Here is a 20,635-nt window from a genome sequence, read left to right as displayed (position 1 = left end):
ATGTATATGTTATGGTATACCTAATAAAAATTTCCCCACTTAAATATACCAGTCTTTACTGAGATAAAAGCAAAAACTATAATCCTATTATTCACAGTAAGCCTGTACTTTTCCCTAGCAGTGAAGTAAACTGCTGTACTCAAAGTATTCTAATACTATTTTTCAAACTGAAAAAATTATGAGAACCTCACTGCAGTCTTTAAGTTTAGCTATTATGCAATACCATTCCTTGCCTTTATCACTGAATTTTATAGAATATTTAGTATTTGTTGGGAAAAGAGTTGAATTAGCCCGATATGAGTAATCTCACATTTATTAAAGACATGGCCAGTTATAATCCATAATTGTTGTTTAAAATAAGCTACTTTTGTAAATAAGACTAAATCTAACCTCTATAACTTCTAAAAATGTGATATCCAAATGAGGTAACAGGTTAGGCGTTTTAACATCTGTCTAGGTGCTCTCTGATGCTATACTTCCCTCTTGTGGCGAATATGGAAAACTGCAGCCTGAAGTTTTTTTTCCTTGCAGTTTCTTATTTTTCAGTGCTTTACATATTCTTGTATACTGCCTTAAATACTCTCTACTTAAAATACTAAACAAATAAGTAAACATATTTATAAGATGAGCAGTGTTACCTAAGGTTAAAAATAAGTGTTTGAAAATCCATCTGCCTGGATTCAAATCCCAGCTGCCACTTACCAGCTGTGAAAAACTGGGAAGCTTACTTAGGTTCTCTATACCTAGTTCTTCATCCATAAAATAAGGATAATAGTAGTACTTAGTGTTATTATGAAGATTAAAAGAGTCGGTATATGGAAAGCATTAAGAACAGGAGCTGACATATAATAAGTGCCATTAAAAATGAGAGCTAGAAGGTAAGTTACAGCCCATTCCCAAGTACGGAGAAACAGGAGCTCTCAGGGACCCACAGACCATTGCCCAAGACCACAGCTCCTCAGAGAGAACATTTGGCACAGAGCACAGAAACTGAAATGGCAACCAAATTGAGTTATGATTATGTCGCTTTCCCCCCAAGTACGTAAGTCACAGAATATTAATGCTATACGTGGGATCTCGGGGTGCACTCCACCTGGCCTCTTCCTCTGGGCTCAGAGGGGTAACTCGGTTCTCCCGGCACATTTCCAGAACTTTTTCCACTGGTCCCCAAAGCCACACGATGTGATAACTGCTTAATGCTTCCAAGTCCTTATAAATAGATGTCATTTCCATGAAGAGAAAAGGACAAAGCTGTGATTGACCAACCATAGATTATCCACACAGAAACCTAGGAGCGGTCTGGAGGGAGACAGATCTTTGGAGACAGAAAAGCTTCCCTACCCTTCCCCGCCCCCAATGTTTAAAATGCAAATATTTTCGAGAAAATAAGTACAAGGACTGATCTGATCAGTGACAGAGCAGCCAGTACTGGGAATTCTGATGTAAGGCGGACTGGCTCTGCAACATTTTGGGTACCCATGTCCTCTGTAATGGACTGTGACACATCACTGTGATCCATCTTTAGAACTGACAAACCTCTGTGGAAACTGTCCTTGGCTACTTTACTCAAGGCCATGTCCCCTTCCCAACATGTGGTCAATGAGAAGGAATAAAGACCCAGCACCGTCAGAACAATGGCGGACAACTCTGAAGGGCTAATTCCAGCTTCAGAGGTCCCTAGTGCAGGGGTCCCCAGGCCCTAGGCCACAGTCCGGGCCGCACAGCAGGAGGTGAACGGTGGACAAGTGAGCAAAGCTTCACCTATATTTGCAGCAGCTCCCCAGTGCTAGCATCATGGACAGCTCCATCTCAGATCATCAGGTATTAGATTCTCATGGGAGCACTGGTCCCTAGTGCCATAAAGTTGGGGACTGCTGATTTAGGGGATCAGCCAGGGCCCTTGTTGAGACCAGACCGCATCACAGCCCAGCTTCTCCCTCATTCAGTCCTGCTTCCTTCCCTTGCAGGAAATTATCCTGAGAACACACCCAAGTGGACTTCCTGAACATTAATCCCTCAGAGGCCGCTTCCCAGAGCCCACCTGTGCTAGCCCTTTTCTCATAAAACCCCCACATTTCATTCCTCTTGACCCGTTTTTTGGTAACGGTGCTTTTCTTTTTTCAATTTAAAACAAATCCAATTGCATACTTAACCCCTCCAACCTAAGGCAAGTCTGTGCTTAATATCCAGCAAAAACTATTTAAAATCTTTTCCCCATTGCTACTGTATAAATGGCTGCTGCTTCCCCAACCTGATTTCTATTTAAAATTCATAATGAAAGCATAAATATATTCTCACTGTAAAAGCAAGGCCTTTTGATATCCCTTTCCCATAACAGTCTCATGCCACTGTTTTCAGTTCGGGATGCTACAGATTCTATTACACAGGCCTAGAAAGTCTCTCTTCTTCGCTGCCTTGACAACCACTGCTGTCATCATCTGTATGCCTCAGCCAGTCAAGATTTTGAAAAGCATTAATTTCCAGCAGGCTATTTCATAAACCAATTTTTTTTCATTTTCCAAACATAAAATAGTATTAGAATGCTTTATTAAATGCTGTTGTTCAAATACCTTAATCCGTTTATATGGATTAACTAACAACCATTTGGGAAGGAGAATGCAACCTGGTTTAAAGCATCTGTGGAAACATTCACAGTATGTTTGGTAAGTTTAAAATGCAGTCAAGTATGATTTTAAAAATAACATCGAAGTATTAGATAATTCATGTTTAGAGCCATGATGAAGGCCTACCCTGAATCCCTAACCCTGAGGAACTCTACAGAAAACACAACAGTCACCAGGAACCAAGATCAAGATCAGACCATTCCAGAGCCACTGAAGGGAAATTTCAGGCATGCGCTTACGTCTCCCAGGACACCAGAAGTCATATTTCTCAGCGGAGGTGAGCCCAGGGTCAACTCAATCCCGGTGCTTCATGGTGCTGAAACGTGCTTTGCACAGGCAGGAAATTCATTCTCAAGTAGAACAGACAAGCCCCCAGCCCCCGCCAAAAACAAATCAAGATGTCTGAAGAAATACACTTCACTTAGCAGAGGATGGCATCTTCCAAAGGTATCTGGCTGCTCGGGACAGGTTATTCATTATGCACTTTTGAATAAGAAAACTGAAAATGCAAGGCTACCTTGGGAGATAAAAGAACAGTTATTTCAGGGAGGAAAAAAACTCTAATGACAAGGACAATGAGAGAGGAGAAAAGGCCGAGTGAGGAAATGTGTGGGAGGGGCAGAAACGACAGCAAGGATAAACCATCACAAAACTGCATAGAAGGAATAGCAGGCATCGAAGCTACACTGCTGCGCTGCTGTATGCATCATCGATGCTTTCGGCTGCAACTAACAGAGAACCCACAAGGCCCATCCTTCTCATGTAACAAAAAGTCTGGAGACAGCTTTTGCTGGTGTTGGTTCAACAGTTCAGCTATGTCAGGGTTCACATTTCTGAGATCTGAAGTCTATCCTTCCTGGTCATAAGACAGCTGCATAAGATAGCTCACTGGAAGGTGGCCAGTGAGAAGCGCTGGAAATGGAGGGAGCCAGGCAACCAACTTTCTACCACAGTAATGAGAAAACTGGGCAAACTGGGCTTCTCTGAAAGGAGAGCCTAGCAAAAGGGTGGATGCTGAGTCCTCAGCATCCAGATGGAACCTAACTGCTCCCACCTCACCAGCTGCTGCACAGGCTGAAGGGTCTAGAGAAACATGTAAATTCCCATATTGCATTAGTATATGGGACAAAATAGCTACTCCAAGCTGTGTTTCATTTGTATTACCCAAGAAACTCTACCTAGAGAACTCTCTTTCAAAAGAAGTTCAGACTTTATGAACAAAGTAGTAAAATGAAATAAATGAATTTGAATTGCTACAAAACACAACCAAGTTAAAAACGCACATTTATTTTACATTCTATTTACAAAGCAACAGAATGTAACTATAATAAGGAACAAAGAAAATAAAAATCATAGATATACATATTTACACAGCAAGTATAGGCAAAACATAGGAAGAAGATTCTTTAAATACTAATATTCATCAAATCAGTTTCTAAGAATAACTCTTTATCACCTCAAAAATTTTTAGGAGGCTCAACCTATATAATTAAAATATCTTAATTTAAAAAATTACATTCTTTGAAAACCTCTAAGGTCCTGGAAGCCCAATAAACCAGATCAATATCAGTTTTTAAGACTCAAAGGTTCTTAAATTAGGAAGCCATAATTGCTTTAAGAAATTGCTTTGAAAACCTCAAACATACCAGCTGTCGTTTGCTAGGTAGTACAATACAGACTCAGCTTACATTAATTTCTTAATCCATTAAAATGGTTTCTGTTACAGTGAGACCCTGCTGTTCTCTAATGAGAAACATGAGCTCTTAGGAAAATCATTCAAAGTGTGTATTCAGCTTTTAATAACATTAACATACATGAAAAAAATTAATATACCTAACTATCATCAGTAACCAATTAACTGCTGGATCTTCTAAAATCAGAGAAAGGTATTCTTAAGAGTCAAGACTCTTCAGACCTCTGCACTCATATATCCCAGTGCACAGACCTCATTTAACTTCATTAACAGAAGATTAACACGTAGTAAGAGACATGCTGGCGTATTTCTGCAATCTTTCCTTTTAACTGTAGACACCGCTCACGTCGTTCACACCTTGGTCGTACCCTTTGTTTGCCAGTCCTTCCTTTATTTCACTGTCCTTCTGACTGTGAAATGTGATGTCCAAACTGAAATAAAGCAAATATTTAACACATAAATTATGTAAAACTTAATTAATGTTAAAAAAAAAAAATGGCATCACGAGCACCAGTTGACCTCTAAAGGTTTAATTCATTCAACAATAAATAGTTATTTGGGCTATGTATCAGGTACTGTGCCTGAAACTATACAAAAAGAGATGTTCTTTCTCTAAGATGCTTTAGTTGGTTGGAGGGAAAATGCTAAGAACAGCGAACAGTGTAAGATGGATGACCCTGTAAAACTTCATGGTCCACTAACACTGGGAAATGGTACGTTCTGCCCAAGTGAATTTCTTCGGTGACTGCAGGTTTTCAAACACCCTAGAATTTTAATAAGCCAAGTTCTGGTCACTGCTCTGTGGGGTTAGGGGAGATTACTTAAGGAGATTACTTTCCTTGTGCGTAAAACAGGTAATATTAGCTCCAGGGCTTTTCGTTTTGTTTTTTTTTTTTAAGATATTGTTGTAAAGATTAAATGGGATGAGTAAAAAAGTACTTGGCAAGTTATAAATTTCTATACAAATATTAAGCATCTATTTTTAGACAATTTGCATTTTTACTATACTAGTTCTAAACTATATACTTTTTTGTCTTCGTAGAGTTAAGAATATAATTATCTGAGTGAACATTATATCGGATATTGTACACACACAAAGAACTCAGAGACCACACATGAAAGAACATGAAGACGATCATTTTCCCCCGCTGCCATGCTCTCTGAGTTGCTACCTGCTTCTTAGCTCCATCTCCTCCTCTGCCAATGGCTACCACTCCTCAAGGCTATTCACGTGCCCGTAGACACTGTCCCTCTTTCACGGTCCTCTCGTCACCAAGGCTTATTCTTATGTACCACCTCAACCAAGTTATGAAATGGGAAAACCACCCCCAAAATATGAATTATGACTGAATTAAAGAAAAGAGAATTCGAGACACAAGCTTAAAGGTCAAGTGTTTGAAATACAATGTGTGAAATACTGAGCAACCAAAAAGCATTGCTTTGAAGACAATTAGGGTCCCATTTGAGAAAAATACTGGAGTATTCACATGTAACTATGGTTAGGTAGAATCTATCAAACCATTTTTCTCTGCTCCCCTCAAAGCTTCAGGCACTCAGTTCATACTGTAGACACAACATCAAGTGAGCACCTGTCCAGGATGAACCATTATAATAAACTTATACAAAATATTTTTCAAATCAAGTATTTTATTTCAAAAAACTTCATAGAAGGATAAAAGCTAAAATGAGCATGTAAAAGTTAACAAAACAATAGAAACATTAGCAGCATCAACAAATAACTGTATAGCCAATTCCGCATAATAACTTCAAGAGAGCCTGAAGGCCAAGATATATCAGGAACAATACACTTTAGAAAAACTGAAAAATTAACTGTACATTATTAGAGCTCACCTTTGAATTTTCTGGACTGGAAAATGGAGAAGACTCCCAAGACCTATTTTCTCTCTCAAAGGAATCATCTTCTTGGAATGCGAATTTCTGCTTAAGTGCCTGGGATATTAAAGACACTGGATCCCAATTTGAATTCTGTCTTTTCCTCTTACGAATGGGTCTGCCTCCAGGTGATCTGTTTTTTAAAAATATTAAATAAATTAAAATTTTGTGTAATTTAAGGTCCTTGACAACGAACATAGCAGAAATACAAGCATAATGTATTACAATCTAATTAGTCTTCAGGAGATTGAAATTTTTTTACCATGAATGAATGTAATAAGAATCAGAAAACCAAGAACCAAGTGGGGCCCTAACACAACCTTGTTATGACCTAGGATTTATCAAATACCTCTATGCTGAAGATCTTTATTTTGAATTATCTAATTTTTCAATGGAAAACTTAAAAGAAACACTTAAGAACTTTTAAGAAGACTACAGAGTTCATGAAAAGGAAACCATTAGCCTAATTGTTCATTCGATCTTCACTTAATGCCTACTAATATACCAGGCTCCACTTTGTACTTCGAGGGTACAGCAGTACGCTGCTCCTGTGGAACACTCTGGTGGCAGATCCTCAGTAAACAAGAAACAAGATCACTGTGGATAGAGATAAGTGCTGCGAATAAAAACAGGTGACATGACAGCAACGAGGACGAAAGAACTTTAGGTGAGATGATCGGGAAAAGTGTCATTAAAGAGATGACATCCTCTTTAAGGAAATGCCAGGAGTCCATTTTAACGTAAATACCCGGTGGGTGCATCAGAAAGGAGCTTGGCATGTGTGAGAAAAGACAAAAAAAAAAAACCAGGTACAGCTGGAATGCAGTGAGTACCATGGGACGTAGGGCATGAAGTCAGAGAGAAAAGCAAGGGCTGGATCCTGGAGGGAGTTACAGGCCACACGGCAAGGTGTCTGTATTCTATTCTAAGCACATGGAAAATCACCAGAGGTTTTAAGCAGGGAATGGCATGATCTGACTTCAATTTTTAAAGGATTACTCTGGTTACTCCGTGGAGAAAAGACAAGGAGTCAAGAATGAAAAGAGAGAGACCAGTTAGGAGGCTACCGCAGGGATCCAAGCCAGATGAGAGGGTGAGATGGCAGTTGGTTCATGAGGGTATACAAATTTGAGCTATATGCTGACGGAAAGAATATGGGACAGAAAGGAAAAGAAAAAACAGGATTCCTGGATGTTTGGACTGAGCAACTAGGTGATAGTGTTGCCATTTACTGATATGCAAAAGGTTTGGGTAAGAACAGGCTTTCAAGGTGGAAGAAGGGAACAGGTAAGGAGGAAGAGTTGTTTTGGAGACGTGAAGCCTAAGATATGTGAGACAGTAAACTGAAGATGTCAAGTAGGAATTTTGTCAGGTAAGCATGGGGCTCAGAGGAGAGGTCAGGGATAGAAAAATAAATATAGGAGTCATTATCATACAGCTGGTAAAGCCATAGGACTGGATGAGATCAACAAAGGAAACAATGTGGATGGAGAAGAAAAGAGGACAGAGATCTGAGCCTTGGACATGCCAACATTTAGAGACCAGGCCCAGAGGAGGAAGAAGCAAAAGAGTAGGAAGAAGTGGACAATGAGGGAAGAGGAAAACCAACTCTGACTTCCTTGAAACCAAGTGAAGAAAATGTACCAACAAGAAGGAACCACGAACTATAGCAAATACTACCAAGAGGTCAAGAGGAGCAATGACATTTGACAACATGGAGCCACTGGTGACCTTGACAAGAGCAGTTTTCACTAGAGTGATGGGGACAGACACCGTACTGCAGTGGGTAGAAGGCAGTGAGAAACTGAAACAAACTATAGATGACATCTGGAATTTCTATCAGAAAGGGGAACAGAGAATTAATAATAGCTGGGGGTATACATGTTTTGAAGATAGATACTCAGATGTGAGGAGAAAGATAAAAAAGGAAAATTGGATGATGCAGAAGACGGAAGAAATAACTTTAAGTGAAATCTTGAGAAGAGAGAAAGGGAACCAGCGACCATTGGGAGACCTGGACACAAACAAGGACAACACTTCTCTACTCACTGTAACAAGAAGGAAGGCAGAGAACATGGGTAGTAAATCTGCAGGTGTAAAAATGTGAGAGATCTCATCCGATTTCGCAGTAATGTATAATGCAAGGTTAATCGCAGAAACAGGGAAGGTATTCTGCTGGCCTCTGAGTTGTGTCTCCCGTGATGGTAACTGGCAGAGTCCCCACTTCACATTGTCTGCGCCCAGTGATACCAGTAAGCAAGCTAGCTGGGATCAAGTGTGTACATATAGCCTTAAAATTTTTCTCTATCCTAGCTGCCTCATACAAAGATTAAATCACAACCTCATTATTAATGAAATGACCTGTCTTTGCTAACACTATGATACAGAAAATGTATTTATTTTCTCACCAGAAACCTCACCATGGGATTTCCAGGTGAACATGGCAGATCTCTGTGAAATCCTACTAAAAGGAGAGTAAAAAAATAAAAAAGATATATACCCACAAAGATTACAAGAGGAAAGAGTATATACAAACTGAAATAAAATGTTGACAGCTAAAAATGCTGATGAAAATGAAGGGGGTGGGGGGGGGGGGATCTGCCTTCCTGAAAAGAGAGATTAAGAAAAAGTCTACATTCCGAATGATACATTCCTTCCTTGTTCTCCTTCCCTACTCAACCCTCAAACTACATGGTTTGCACCCCCTTCCAATTCTCATCTCTCCTGACCAAGACGGTGACTGAAGAACTTTCTAGGAAAACTGTAGCCACAAAGAAAATACATACAGCTACTGAACTATGGGATCTGGCCAACAAAATGGTCAGGTTATCTACTCAATCACTAAATTGTAAAGCCCACCAGTTGATAGTCCACCTCACACAAAGGACCTTCAATCAGATTTTCATTGCTTCACTTTTAAATACAAATGTATAGCCAAGAATCACTAGATACTTAAGGCTCCAAAACTACAGCTAGAAACCAAAATCAACAAGAAGAAAAAGGAATGCAGGAAAAATACAGTAATTCAAGAGCAAAAGAAAACTTAAAACTATAATTAATACCTTCAGTGGAATACGACAAACAAAAGTAAGAAGGTACAAGAAAAGGAGCATTCAGAGAAAAAATGGCTCTTGCAAATTAAAAATATGGCAAGTAAAAATGCAATCAGAGTTGAAATTACAGTAAATTAAAGAATTTTCTTAGAAAGTATAATAAAAAAGCAAAGAGAAAGAAAATAGTAAAAGGAAAGATATGAAGATGAAGTGGAATAATTCTGTCATTCAAAATTCTAAAGGAGTTCCAAGAAAACAGAGGAAAAGAATGGGAGAAAATTATCAGATAAATGTTTATAAGAGATTTTCAAAAACAAAGGACCTAAAACTCTAGACTGACTGAGTCCACAAGTGTCCAGCGTAATAAAAAAAAGAACTCTCTCGGGCACATACATTGTCATAAAATTTCAGAATATCTAGACTAAAGAGGTCTTAAATGCTTCAAGAATAAAGAAGCGGGTTTCATACCAGCATTTAGAATGACATCAACTTCTCAAGAGGAACACTGGAAGCTAGGAATCAATGGAACAATGTCTTCAAATTTTTGAGAAATTTTTTTTCTGCCTATTACACTCCCAGCCAAACTAGCAATTAAGTGTGAGAATAAAATAATAACATTTTCAGATAGGCAAGGTCTTAAAATAATCTACTTCATATGCGGTCTTTCTCAAGAAGCTTTAGGAACATATGACACCCAGGAAGTGGGTAATGCCACACCGGAGAATGGGTAAAAAGAATGCCCGTGAAGGAAATGCTTCGAAAGACAATGCGGCAGGCTTAGACAGCAACAAGTGAAACTGGAGCAGGACAGAGGGCTCCAGGAGGAGAATTAAAAAAAGAAAAAGAAAAAGAAACGAAACCCATAAAGGCAATTATTAACTCCAATAAAAAATAAAATCATTCGACAAATAAAACGTAATCATAGTATATAAAATGGCTTACCTATAAATGTTCACTGTTATAAAGTATATGTGTACATGTGTGTGTGTAAGGGTAGAATGTCTAAGAATATATTCCTAATCTTAAACAATGGGAAGCAAATATAAATAAACATATCAAGAAATAGCAAAAGAAGTATGTTGTTTCAAAAATATGGAGATAATACACTAAAAGGAAGAGTAAAAAAATTAGAAATGATTCTCTCTAGGAAGGAATTTTGGGGTAAAGAAGACTAAAAGAAGATACATGTAATGTTTACTTTGATAAATAAAATCTTTAAAAACATCAATGATGAAATTTTGGTTAATTTCTCAAATTATGACAACATACCTTTCAACAGCACGAAGTTTAATCTTATTCATGTCCTTTAGAACATCCAACATGTTTGGAACATCTTTGTTTTTCTGGTTTTTTGAATGACGACTATAATTGGCCTTACTAGCCCCTGGGTGCTGTTTTCTCATTTCAGTTGCTGAATTATCTGAGTCACAAATATTATTTGATCCTGGTTGTATAAGAGGAGAACACGGAGGCTGTAGAGAAGACACCTGAGGGGGCAGTGGTGGTGGTGGAGGAGGACAGGGAAGCACTGAACTTGAAAATGGATCTTGTTCGACACTCAGTTGAGCAGTCCCTGATGATGGCATTGGTCCCAAACCACTAGGCTCATTATTCAAGTCAAAGGAGGCTAAAAACAAAGTAGTGTTGAAAAACCATGTGAAAATCCTCTTTAACATAACACATTGCACTAATTTAAACCAAAACAGGAACAATTTCTGCAATGCTACTAAAATAACGATATAGCTGGGAAGCAATCCCATCTGCTTCATAACTTCTGTAAGAGTCAAGCCAAATAGTAAATGTACTTATAATCCAATTATGATTCTCTGTGTAGGTCCTTAAAAAGTGGGAAAGGGAAGATGTATTCCAAAAAGAAAATAAAAAGTACTTTTCAATAATTCACATATAATCTGAATTTCAACCTCTATTTTAAAACCTAAAACTTGATCAACAACTTGTAGTGAGGAACAGTCAGAATGGTATATTCGCTCTATGATGACATTGTAGAAACACCCAAGTATATATTTTCTAGCCAAGAGCCTCAGATGAGTACATAGTAGTCCTCACTTATCTGCAGTTTCATTTTCCATGGTTTGTTACCCACAGCTAACTTCAGTCTAAAAATCTCAAATAGAAATTCCAGAAATGAACAATGCATGTGTTAAACTGTATGCCATTCTGAGCAGTATGATGAAATCTCCCACTGTCCCGCTCTGTTCCACCCGGGGTGGGGAGGAATCCCCGCTTTGTCCAGTGTCTCCACACTATACACTCGCTCCCCACTCATTAGCCACTTAGTAGCCATCTAGGTTATCACATCAGCTGTCCTGGTGTCACAGGGCTTGTGTTCAATAACCCTTACTTTACTTAATAATGGCCTCAAAGCATAACAGTAGTGATGCTGGCAATTTAGATATGTCAAGAAGCCACGACACCCTTCCTTTAAGTGAAGAGGTGTGTATGTACAGGAAAAAGCACAGTACATATAGGGTTCAGCACTATCCATGGTTTTAGGATATGTTCCACTGGGGGACTTAGAACATATCCCCCCTCGGTCACAACAGATTTGCTCCTAAAAGGCTGTGTGTCACATGAATGCTTAAAAAAAAAAAAAAAAAATGCATTTCTATCTCATTTTTACTGTTATTGCACATTATATAATAGTTATATATTAATTATGTATTTTTATGTTATATATTTATAACATAATTTACGTGTCAATATTGTTATATATAAATTATATATGCGTATATAGATGTGTATACATATGTGTATGTATATATATATGTGTGTGTGTATATATATATAACGTGTATGTGTACAGATTAAAGCAAGTTATGTCTCTAAAAATTTAGAAAAGGATCATCTGAAAAACATTATTCACCTAACTTGGTGGAAGAATAGCAGTAGTAAATTCAAACTACAAACACATGAAGCTTCAAACCTACACTCTTCTTTCAAATTAGTGTATTCTTCCTCTTAAATTTCCCATGCTCTTCCAAAAAGTTAGAAAAGTTTACTTAGAAAACAGGCTTTTGAATACAAAAGTACAATCTTCTGCAGTACAGCTAGCTCTTCTTTAAAACAAAGCCACCTCCCTCAATATCAATGTGTCTTAATTTATACTAAACAGACAATTTTTTATGTCCAACATCCTTTTTTATTTAATGTCATTCACAAGATACATGAACGACAAGCATTCTTATTCAGGACTGTACTGACTTAAATATTAGACAAGTATCATCTACCTGAAACAAAAATCTAATATGTTGCTTACCCGAATTGATACTATTTTTTAGTTCCTGCATTTTCACAATTGCAGCAATTTGAGAGCGAAGAAAAGTTAGTTCATCTTCAAGGGCAGCTATTTTTTTAATTGCAGCTTCACTTACAGGTGGATCATTTTTCAGTGGTTTGTTATGTTTTACAGCGGGTGACAATGGATCCCAAACTAGTTGCAAAGGATTAAAAAATTCACTTTTTTCCTCTTCTTCATTTTTCCATATTCCATTTCTGTGGGTGGAAGGAAGGAAGAAATGGAGAGAGAGAGGGGGAGAAGAGAGGGATGGAGGAGGGAAGGGAACGAGGAAAATTTTCCAAGAGGAAAAGATTATTTCAGTCAAAGAGAAATAAACACACCAAAACAAAATCAGAATAGCTCTCTTTATCCCCTGGTCTCTAGACTCACTGAGGACAAACACATCTTATGTAACTTTGTAGTCTCTACACAGAACACAATGTAGCCTTTAATAGGAAACCAATAAGCAGTCAGTCAGTGAATGAAGGAACAAACTTTGCTTTAAGATTGTTAAATAAAAATAATTATCCTGTAACTAACTGTTCTTCCTATTCTCTTTAAACACAGTACAAGTTTATTCGTTTAGAAATAAAGTTGATTTATTTAGAACATCTACCTATTTTTAATACACTGTACTGAAAGGCCTTATATTCAGTGTAATGTTAAGGGTAAATTTATGGTATTCTCATTTCTTGAAAATTGATAAACCAATTTGATACATAATAAATTTAGCTATAATATTTGAATAATTGACCCTTATTGTGCTTATAGCCTGTTTCTGAATAGACTAACACATAATTTAGCACTCCCTAGGAGAAACACATCCAAATTTTGAAATATGCCTGTAAGGATTATATAAATTTTGGCTAAATATATAAAATAAATCTAGTATCTAGTATAGGAAACAGCTCATAAAATAAACATAGTGATTTTGATATCCTTTTGATATCATTCTTTCCTAGGCCTGGTGTTAGGTTTAAATGTTCATTAAGAAAAACTGGCTAAAAATGAGAAACCACCATTCATCCTTATTAGGAAAATATGAGTAGGACACAGCACAGTAGAGAGACAAAACGCAAAGGCTCAAATTGTCTGAACAAACTTACACATGTCCAAGAATTCAGATTACGGCCCATACCCCACTTTCCAAGATAAGTGTATAAAATTACCGAAATCTGAGATAACTGGCTTCTTCATCATTTGCCACACACAAAATATCAGCGAAAGATGGAACTACATATCCACAGTTACCAGAGTCTACAGAGTTCAAGAGTGGGATCAACTAAAGGAAAAAAAGGAGGGAAAAGTCAGAGCTCTGAAGGGAGTTGGGGGAAGATACATACATGCCCATGGATATTAAATAAGTTAAAAACCCAAGAGAGAAAAGGAAAAGGATACTCAATAGAAATAAACATGCACCTATTAGCAAGAAAAAATACTGAGGAAAATATTATTCTAAAGTCTAAACATGTAGCAACATTCTCTCTCCTACTTAACTTTATGTATCATAAAGCACAAACTACAAGAATAAAAAAAAACTACTCATGTGTTTTCTACCTGCCCATCTTTGAATGCAATTATTTAAAGAAATAAACACAAAAACACATCAAATTACTGATTTCTGGAAATAAACAAAAGGTTTTTGGCTTGCAGGAAATATTTCTTCCTTTGTTATACCCAATATCCCAAGAATTACCTATGATTATTTTATACATAGTGGTTAAACAATGCACATCAACTGGCTTACCTCAAAATTAGGCCTGGGACAAGGGTCTAAAGGAAGAATTTTCCCAATAATACGAACAATACTCCGAGTTGATCCATAGTCTTTATTTTTCCAAATCTGCAAAACCTGTTTAACATAATGCATTGTTCTAAATTATTCTATTATGCATATTTATATATCTATGAAAAAAATGTAAAAGATGTAATTAAATTTATTTTTAAAAAGAAAATATAAAATTGTGTACTGAAAGCATTTTCTTCAAAGAATTAAACTTTATTAACATTTGTCTTTAAAGAAAACAAGATGAACAGATATACATTCCAGGAAGAGACCTTTTAAGAAAGCACCACAAATGCATTTTGTTCTATTTCTGATAATACCGTGGGGAACTTTGTTCAGAAAAACTGCTTCCCCTCCTCCCAGCTAAAAATGCCATCTTTTGGCTCAGTCAAAAATTGACAATTTTAATCTCTTGAGCAATGAAGTAATTCTCATGTAATTTCCTTTAAAGGAAAGATAAAGAGGGGAATGAATGAATCAAGTCCTGAACAATTTAAGAGATCTTAGAGTGGAATATACCTGCTGAAAGTCAGTTCTTGGAACAATAACAGAAATGAAATGTGCTACTCAGATATTTTGTTCTTTGGCTTGGGCTTCCCATATAGGTGTAAATTATTCCCATAGGAACCGCCCCCAAAATATGACATATATTTATTCTTTTGGCAGAGATCTTAAAGCATTTTCTGTTTAAAACGTGATAAAAATTGGACTTTTCATTTTTCCTAAGATCCTGTAACAAGGACAGAGTTTATTATGAGCAAAAGATCTAGGTAGCATCCTATTAGCATCCTCGTGTATATAGCCATTAAGCAGATGGACCCACAGTTTCAGAACTCAGAGGAGAAAAACTGGGATTAGAAAGATGGATTTGGGAATCATCGTCACACAGAATATATAAAATAAGCTAAAAACTGAAGCCATAGGACTAGTTGAGAAAAACATGGGGCTAGAGAGAAAGATTTGGAAGTCATCCTCCCATAGAATCCTTCTACACAAAATCATGCTATTGCTCTAGTTTTAAATGGTTAGGGATATGAATTGATCTCATCACATCCAAACAACTGTGTGCCAGCCTCACGATTCTGCCAGCTCCCTAACATACTCCATGCATTCTGTGTTCATTCTGCAATCATCTTTAAAGGTCTTTTGCCACTTGGCCCTACTCTAACCAACTTAATTTCCCACTATCCATTAACAAGAACACATGTTTTCCTCATTGTCTCAAAAACTAAGCTAATATTATCCTAACTGCCAAACATTCACCCATGTGCTCACAGGGCCCTGATCTAAGCCCAGCCCTAGCATGAGTTCAGTTTTCATCTGTCTTTTAATGTCAGATTCACATTCCTCTACAAATTTGATTATTTCTGCTCTTATGAACTTCCTAGCTCTGAATTCCTAAACTAGTTCTGGTTTAAGGAACTAAAATACATTAGGACACAAAATTACATGTTACTCTTATTTGCAGTTTTCTCTCTCCCGCCCCCTTTAAGACTGGGAACTCTTTGCAGGCAGACATGTTCATATTCCTTTTGAATCCTACAGGGCAGTAGTTTGTCACTGTAGGTATAGCAGAATCACCCCAGAAGGTGCGCTCCAAAAGAAATAAAATACAAACCACATATGTAAATTAAATTTTCCAATAGCCACATTTGAAAAAGTAGAGACAGATGAAATTAATTTCCTTAATATATTTTATTTAACTCAATATGTAAATATTATCATTTCAACATGTAAGCGATATTTTAAAAATTAATGAGATTATTTTACATTCCTTTCTTTCATACTGTCTTCAAAATCTATTTTATACCTATAGCAGATCTCAATTCAGACATTTCAAGTAATTAAAGGCGACGTCTGGCCAGTGGCTACCATATTAAACAGTGCAGCACAGAAGATACAGATCCCAGACCAATTAACACTAGAATCTTTGCCAGCCTGATTATCATTCATATGTGCACTCTTGCTAAGAAACACAGGCCTGGAGGCTTTGCTACAGTGAAGGCTCCGTATTATACATAGTTACCCTACTCTTGGTTAACTTGAATGGTACCTTCATTTTCTTGCTCTGCAATTTCCATCCTGACAAACTCCTATCCTTTGAACTCTCTCATTCTTTTACTGCCATTGACCATCTTCACCATTCTTACAGTTTCACGTCCTTCTATTCCTGGTCCAGGACCTTCATTTGGACTTTACCGACTTTCCTACCAAGCAGGGATTTTCAAGTTAATTGTTTCAGTGATATGCTCATTGCCACACAAAAAATGGTTCATCCTTTTGATGTCATGTGTTCTCATATTACTAAAGGCTAAACTACCCAACTACTCTCAGCTAGAGAAAAGAATTACAAAATAATATTTAGAAAGACTATAAATCCATGCTGACTTCAGCTGGGTATTCTGCACAGGTATTCTGCAACCCCTTCATAACATGTTACGTTCTATACTGTGTCACCCAAAGTGATTGCCAATCTCTGAAATCTCCAACACCACCACTTCCATCACCTGCAGGTGGCCTTGTCTCTGCTCTTACTGAGAAAACTGAAGACTACAATTTGAAATACTTCAATTTTCATTTCTCTCCATTCAAAATCTCCCCACCATCTCTCTCTTTTATTTTTCTCTTGACGGTCTGTCTTCTTTTCAAGGCTTGTTTATTTATATCCCCTTCCCAACTACCTTCTCCAGGGCATTGCTCAATCACTCTCATTTGTGTCTTAAATATTTTCCTATCTATGAGGTTCGTCACTAGTGCTTGCAAACGTGATGAAGTTTTGAAAAGAAAAAAAACTTCGTTCTTGCCACCCCTTCAAGTTGATGGCCTCTCTTGATTTCTTCTCACAAACTTTTCAAAAGAAGGTTACTAATGCCACTTCCCTTCCTCAGTCATTCTTCAAACTACTATAATACAGCTGCCACTCTCCACCTATGGAAATCCCTAAAGCCATCAAAATATAATGATAAGCAAATCTTCAACTAACACTCAGTCTGCATTATCTTCAATCTCACTATTTATCAAATTCAAAATGCTTCAATAACATCCAATGACATCTTTCATTATTCATCAAAGTCCATGGGTTCAAATACTAAAACAATGCAAATAACGCCTAATCTGAATCAAATCTTTTCATTCCTACATTCTAGAATCATTTATCCCATTATCTGCAGAATATCTGTATTTATATATTCTAACAGCACATCTGGTTCACCTTTTCTCTCTTAACTAATTCTTCATATTGAGTTGCCTATTTTATAAGAAAGGTACCATCATTCTTACTTACTTTTGTTTAAAATCTTGGAATTATCCTTGACTACTACTCTCTTCTAATTCACTACACCATATAGTGATGTCTATTCCATAAACTCCCCCCCACTACTTTGTCTTATATTCGGTCTTGTATTATACTTGTATTATGTGTTCCCTATTCCTCATATTATATTTTAAGCATCATTAATAAAAGAACTATGTATTACTACTCTACATCATCTGCAGAACAAAGCATTTCGTTTTAGATGTAGTAGATTCTCAATAAGTAGACAAAATTGGATTTGCTTATAATTCTCAGACTTAAGTCATCTTTTCTCAAGATTTATTCTGAATTGTTTGAGCTATAACTTGTCATTCTATATCCAAATATTAAAGTTACCTTTAATAAAACCACTAGTTAAAAATATAATTTACCTATACAATAAATGTAATCCAATGAAGTCATGTCTATATTTTGCTTGTTTGTATCTTTCATTGGCATTTTACCCATCAGGTAGTTTCCTAATAATCTTAATTATGTTTAATTCAAACTATCAAAGCTATACCACTGCAAATTCATTGTTACACCTAAAGAGAAATAACAATTTTGCCTTAAGTGTTTATATATAAATAATTTTCAAAATGAGACCCAAGAACAAATGCAACAGGTTCATTCAAATCCTTTAAAAAACATTTACCTGGTCCATGGGAACACCAAAATATTCCAATATCTCTCGTAAGATATTCAGTATGAGAGACATTGATGAAGTAAATACAGAAGCAAATTCAAGAAAACATTATCAGTTTCTTGATACCTTCAGGAAAAAAAATTTTAAAAATATTAATCTTGCAAATAAATATCACATAAATTGTATTAAATAAACTGGAAGAGTCCTTTCATTACACATCACACCATCAACTAATCTCTTTTGGCCAGCATTACCTTGAAGGAAGTCAAAAGGAGGAATGGGGAGTGGGAAGGCCTGGTAAAGGAAACTTCAATTTATCAATTAAATTGCATTAAAAGTTCATAGGATGATTGAGCCTAATAGACCGGGATTACCCATCCCTCTTCGTTCATTTTAAAGTTAAAGAAAAGGAACCCCAGATAGGTGACTTAACTTAGTTACCCAACTAGTATGTAACTGGCCGAGCCTAGCGTCGGGTCTTGTCCGCTTTGGCCGCAAGCTTCCTCGGGGGCTCTTCATAACCCAGCATAATCGCCTCGCTCACCTTCCTCCGAAGCCGAGCCTTTTGGCAAACACCTGAACATCAAGATGCGGTCTTTAAAGAACCCTGCCTCGGAATCCTCAGTCGACGAAACGGGCGTATGCTAGTCCTAGTGAAGGAACGCTCGGACCTGTGTCAGCCCGCGCTCCTCGGCTTGCAGGCCACAGGCTGTAACGACGCCCCCACTGCCCAGGGGCTGCGCCCTGGAGCACCTAGCTCAGCCGGGGTAACTCCAGTGGAGGCGCGGCCGCCTCCTCCCGTATTCCACACAACCTGCGGTTCTCCTCCAGGACTGGCACGCTACTTCCGCGTCCCTAGACGAAACTCAAACTCCGCGGGCCGTGAGTCGTGCCCAATCTCATTGGACAACGCTGAAGACCGCTGTTTGTGATTGGTTGCTGGACGACGTAAGGTTAGTTACGGTTATTTAGACTGACTACTGGGATTTTCCATCTCCTTTGAGAGGGCGGGCCTTCTGTGAGGCAGCCAATAGAAACCAATAGGCAGCTGCTGGGCGGGGCAGATCGCGCAAGGACTGGGACGCACGCGCGAGACAAGATATAGGTTTTCCCTTTCTCTCAAAAATGGGTGTCTTCAGCCGGGCGTTATGGAGCTATTACGGGCCCTTCACTAGGCCGCGATCCGGAGTTCGTGCCCCACACAAATCTTAGAAGGAAAAGTATGTCGCCCCCTCTACCCAGACCCAAAGCGGGGCTGCTCTCCTAAGTCCGTTTGCCGCGAGGAGTCGCGATTTTTTTGATCATCGTTCAATGAGCAAACATCTAATATGTGCTTCTGGTACTAGCAGAAGCTAAACACTGTCCTCGAGGGATCTGCAGCTTTGCAGTACTTAGAATGTTACATCACGAAACGCTCCTGGTTATCCAGGCTACCAAATATGGGCTAGACACTGACCTGGCCGAGCCGCGGATGGCAAAGTGATGACTAAGTCATGACAGGTGATATTCCAATTTTCAATTCTGATTTGAGGTTACTGGCTTCATAAAAGCCGTTTCCTCTCATATTTAAGTGACGGATGAATTAGAGTGACATGACAATTTAAGATCAACTGTGCCTGCTGCTGACCTACATAATAAAAAAAAAGTGGTTACTTTTTAACCAATTTCTCTATGGCCCATAACATTTATACATTCAACTAACACTGTATGTCTGCTGTGTGCCAGGCACCATTCTAAGCACAGGGGGAAGCAATAATGAGCAAGGCAGGTAAGCCCTTGCCCTCCTGGAGATTCCATTGTGAAGACCTCAAAGAGGTTTGCTCTGAGCACCACAGTATCTATCCTTACTCTCCTTATTTTTCTTTATAGCAGTTATCACCATGTATATTTATACTGCCCCCTACTGTCAAACTCTACTGTAAACTCCAGAACAGGAATTGTTTGGACTCATGCTGTATCACCAGTGCTTTAGAAGAGTGCCCGGCATATAACAGGCATTTAATCAATACTGCTGCTGAATAAAATAATTGGATATAATAATGGGATGAGAGAAAACACACCAGGAATGACTTGGAACTCGGCAACTGGCAGTGATTACAGTGACAGGACCAAATAGCCTCAACTAGATTAGGATGAAAGTAGAGGCAGGAGAGGGGTGTTGGGCAATGTCAAAGTAGAAAGCAAATGAATCAGCAACCCTACATGAAATTAGTAAATCATAACATTCTCAAATTCCTTTTCCTTCTCTTTTTCCCTCACAAGTAAATAATCTTATACCCTTCTCTCTTTCCAGTCTGATATCAAACAGCACATAGTAGACAGGGCTAGAACAAAAGCATCCCTTGAGAAT

The 20,635-nt window shown here is 37.8% G+C and overlaps 1 protein-coding gene across 5 annotated transcripts; it reads right to left on the bottom strand.

Moving 5' to 3' along the window:
• Positions 1-3,891: 3,891 nt before the first annotated feature.
• On the bottom strand, positions 3,892-19,152 carry MTFR2 (mitochondrial fission regulator 2). Of its 5 annotated transcripts, none has more exons than XM_015592080.2 (8): positions 18,727-19,152; positions 18,295-18,411; positions 14,309-14,413; positions 13,731-13,843; positions 12,541-12,776; positions 10,533-10,890; positions 6,169-6,343; positions 3,892-4,748 (listed from the first exon to the last, which is right to left on the bottom strand). In XM_015592080.2, the coding sequence occupies exons 2-8, from the start codon at positions 18,355-18,357 to the stop codon at positions 4,713-4,715; spliced, it is 1,086 nt and encodes a 361-aa protein (XP_015447566.1). In that variant the 5' UTR covers positions 18,358-18,411; positions 18,727-19,152; the 3' UTR covers positions 3,892-4,712. The 5 variants fall into 5 exon arrangements, with proteins under 5 accessions (XP_015447566.1, XP_006915455.1, XP_015447567.1 ...); XM_006915393.3 differs by having other exon boundaries at positions 18,830-19,152; XM_015592081.2 differs by lacking the exon at positions 18,727-19,152 and adding an exon at positions 16,401-16,554.
• Between the last annotated feature and the right edge of the window lie 1,483 nt (positions 19,153-20,635).

The sequence above is a fragment of the Pteropus alecto genome, unplaced genomic scaffold (genome assembly GCF_000325575.1).
Source record: "Pteropus alecto unplaced genomic scaffold, ASM32557v1 scaffold185, whole genome shotgun sequence".
Classification (NCBI taxonomy): domain Eukaryota; kingdom Metazoa; phylum Chordata; class Mammalia; order Chiroptera; family Pteropodidae; genus Pteropus; species Pteropus alecto.
Note: the sequence above shows the minus strand (reverse complement) of the source record. Positions and strands in the feature narration are given on the sequence as shown.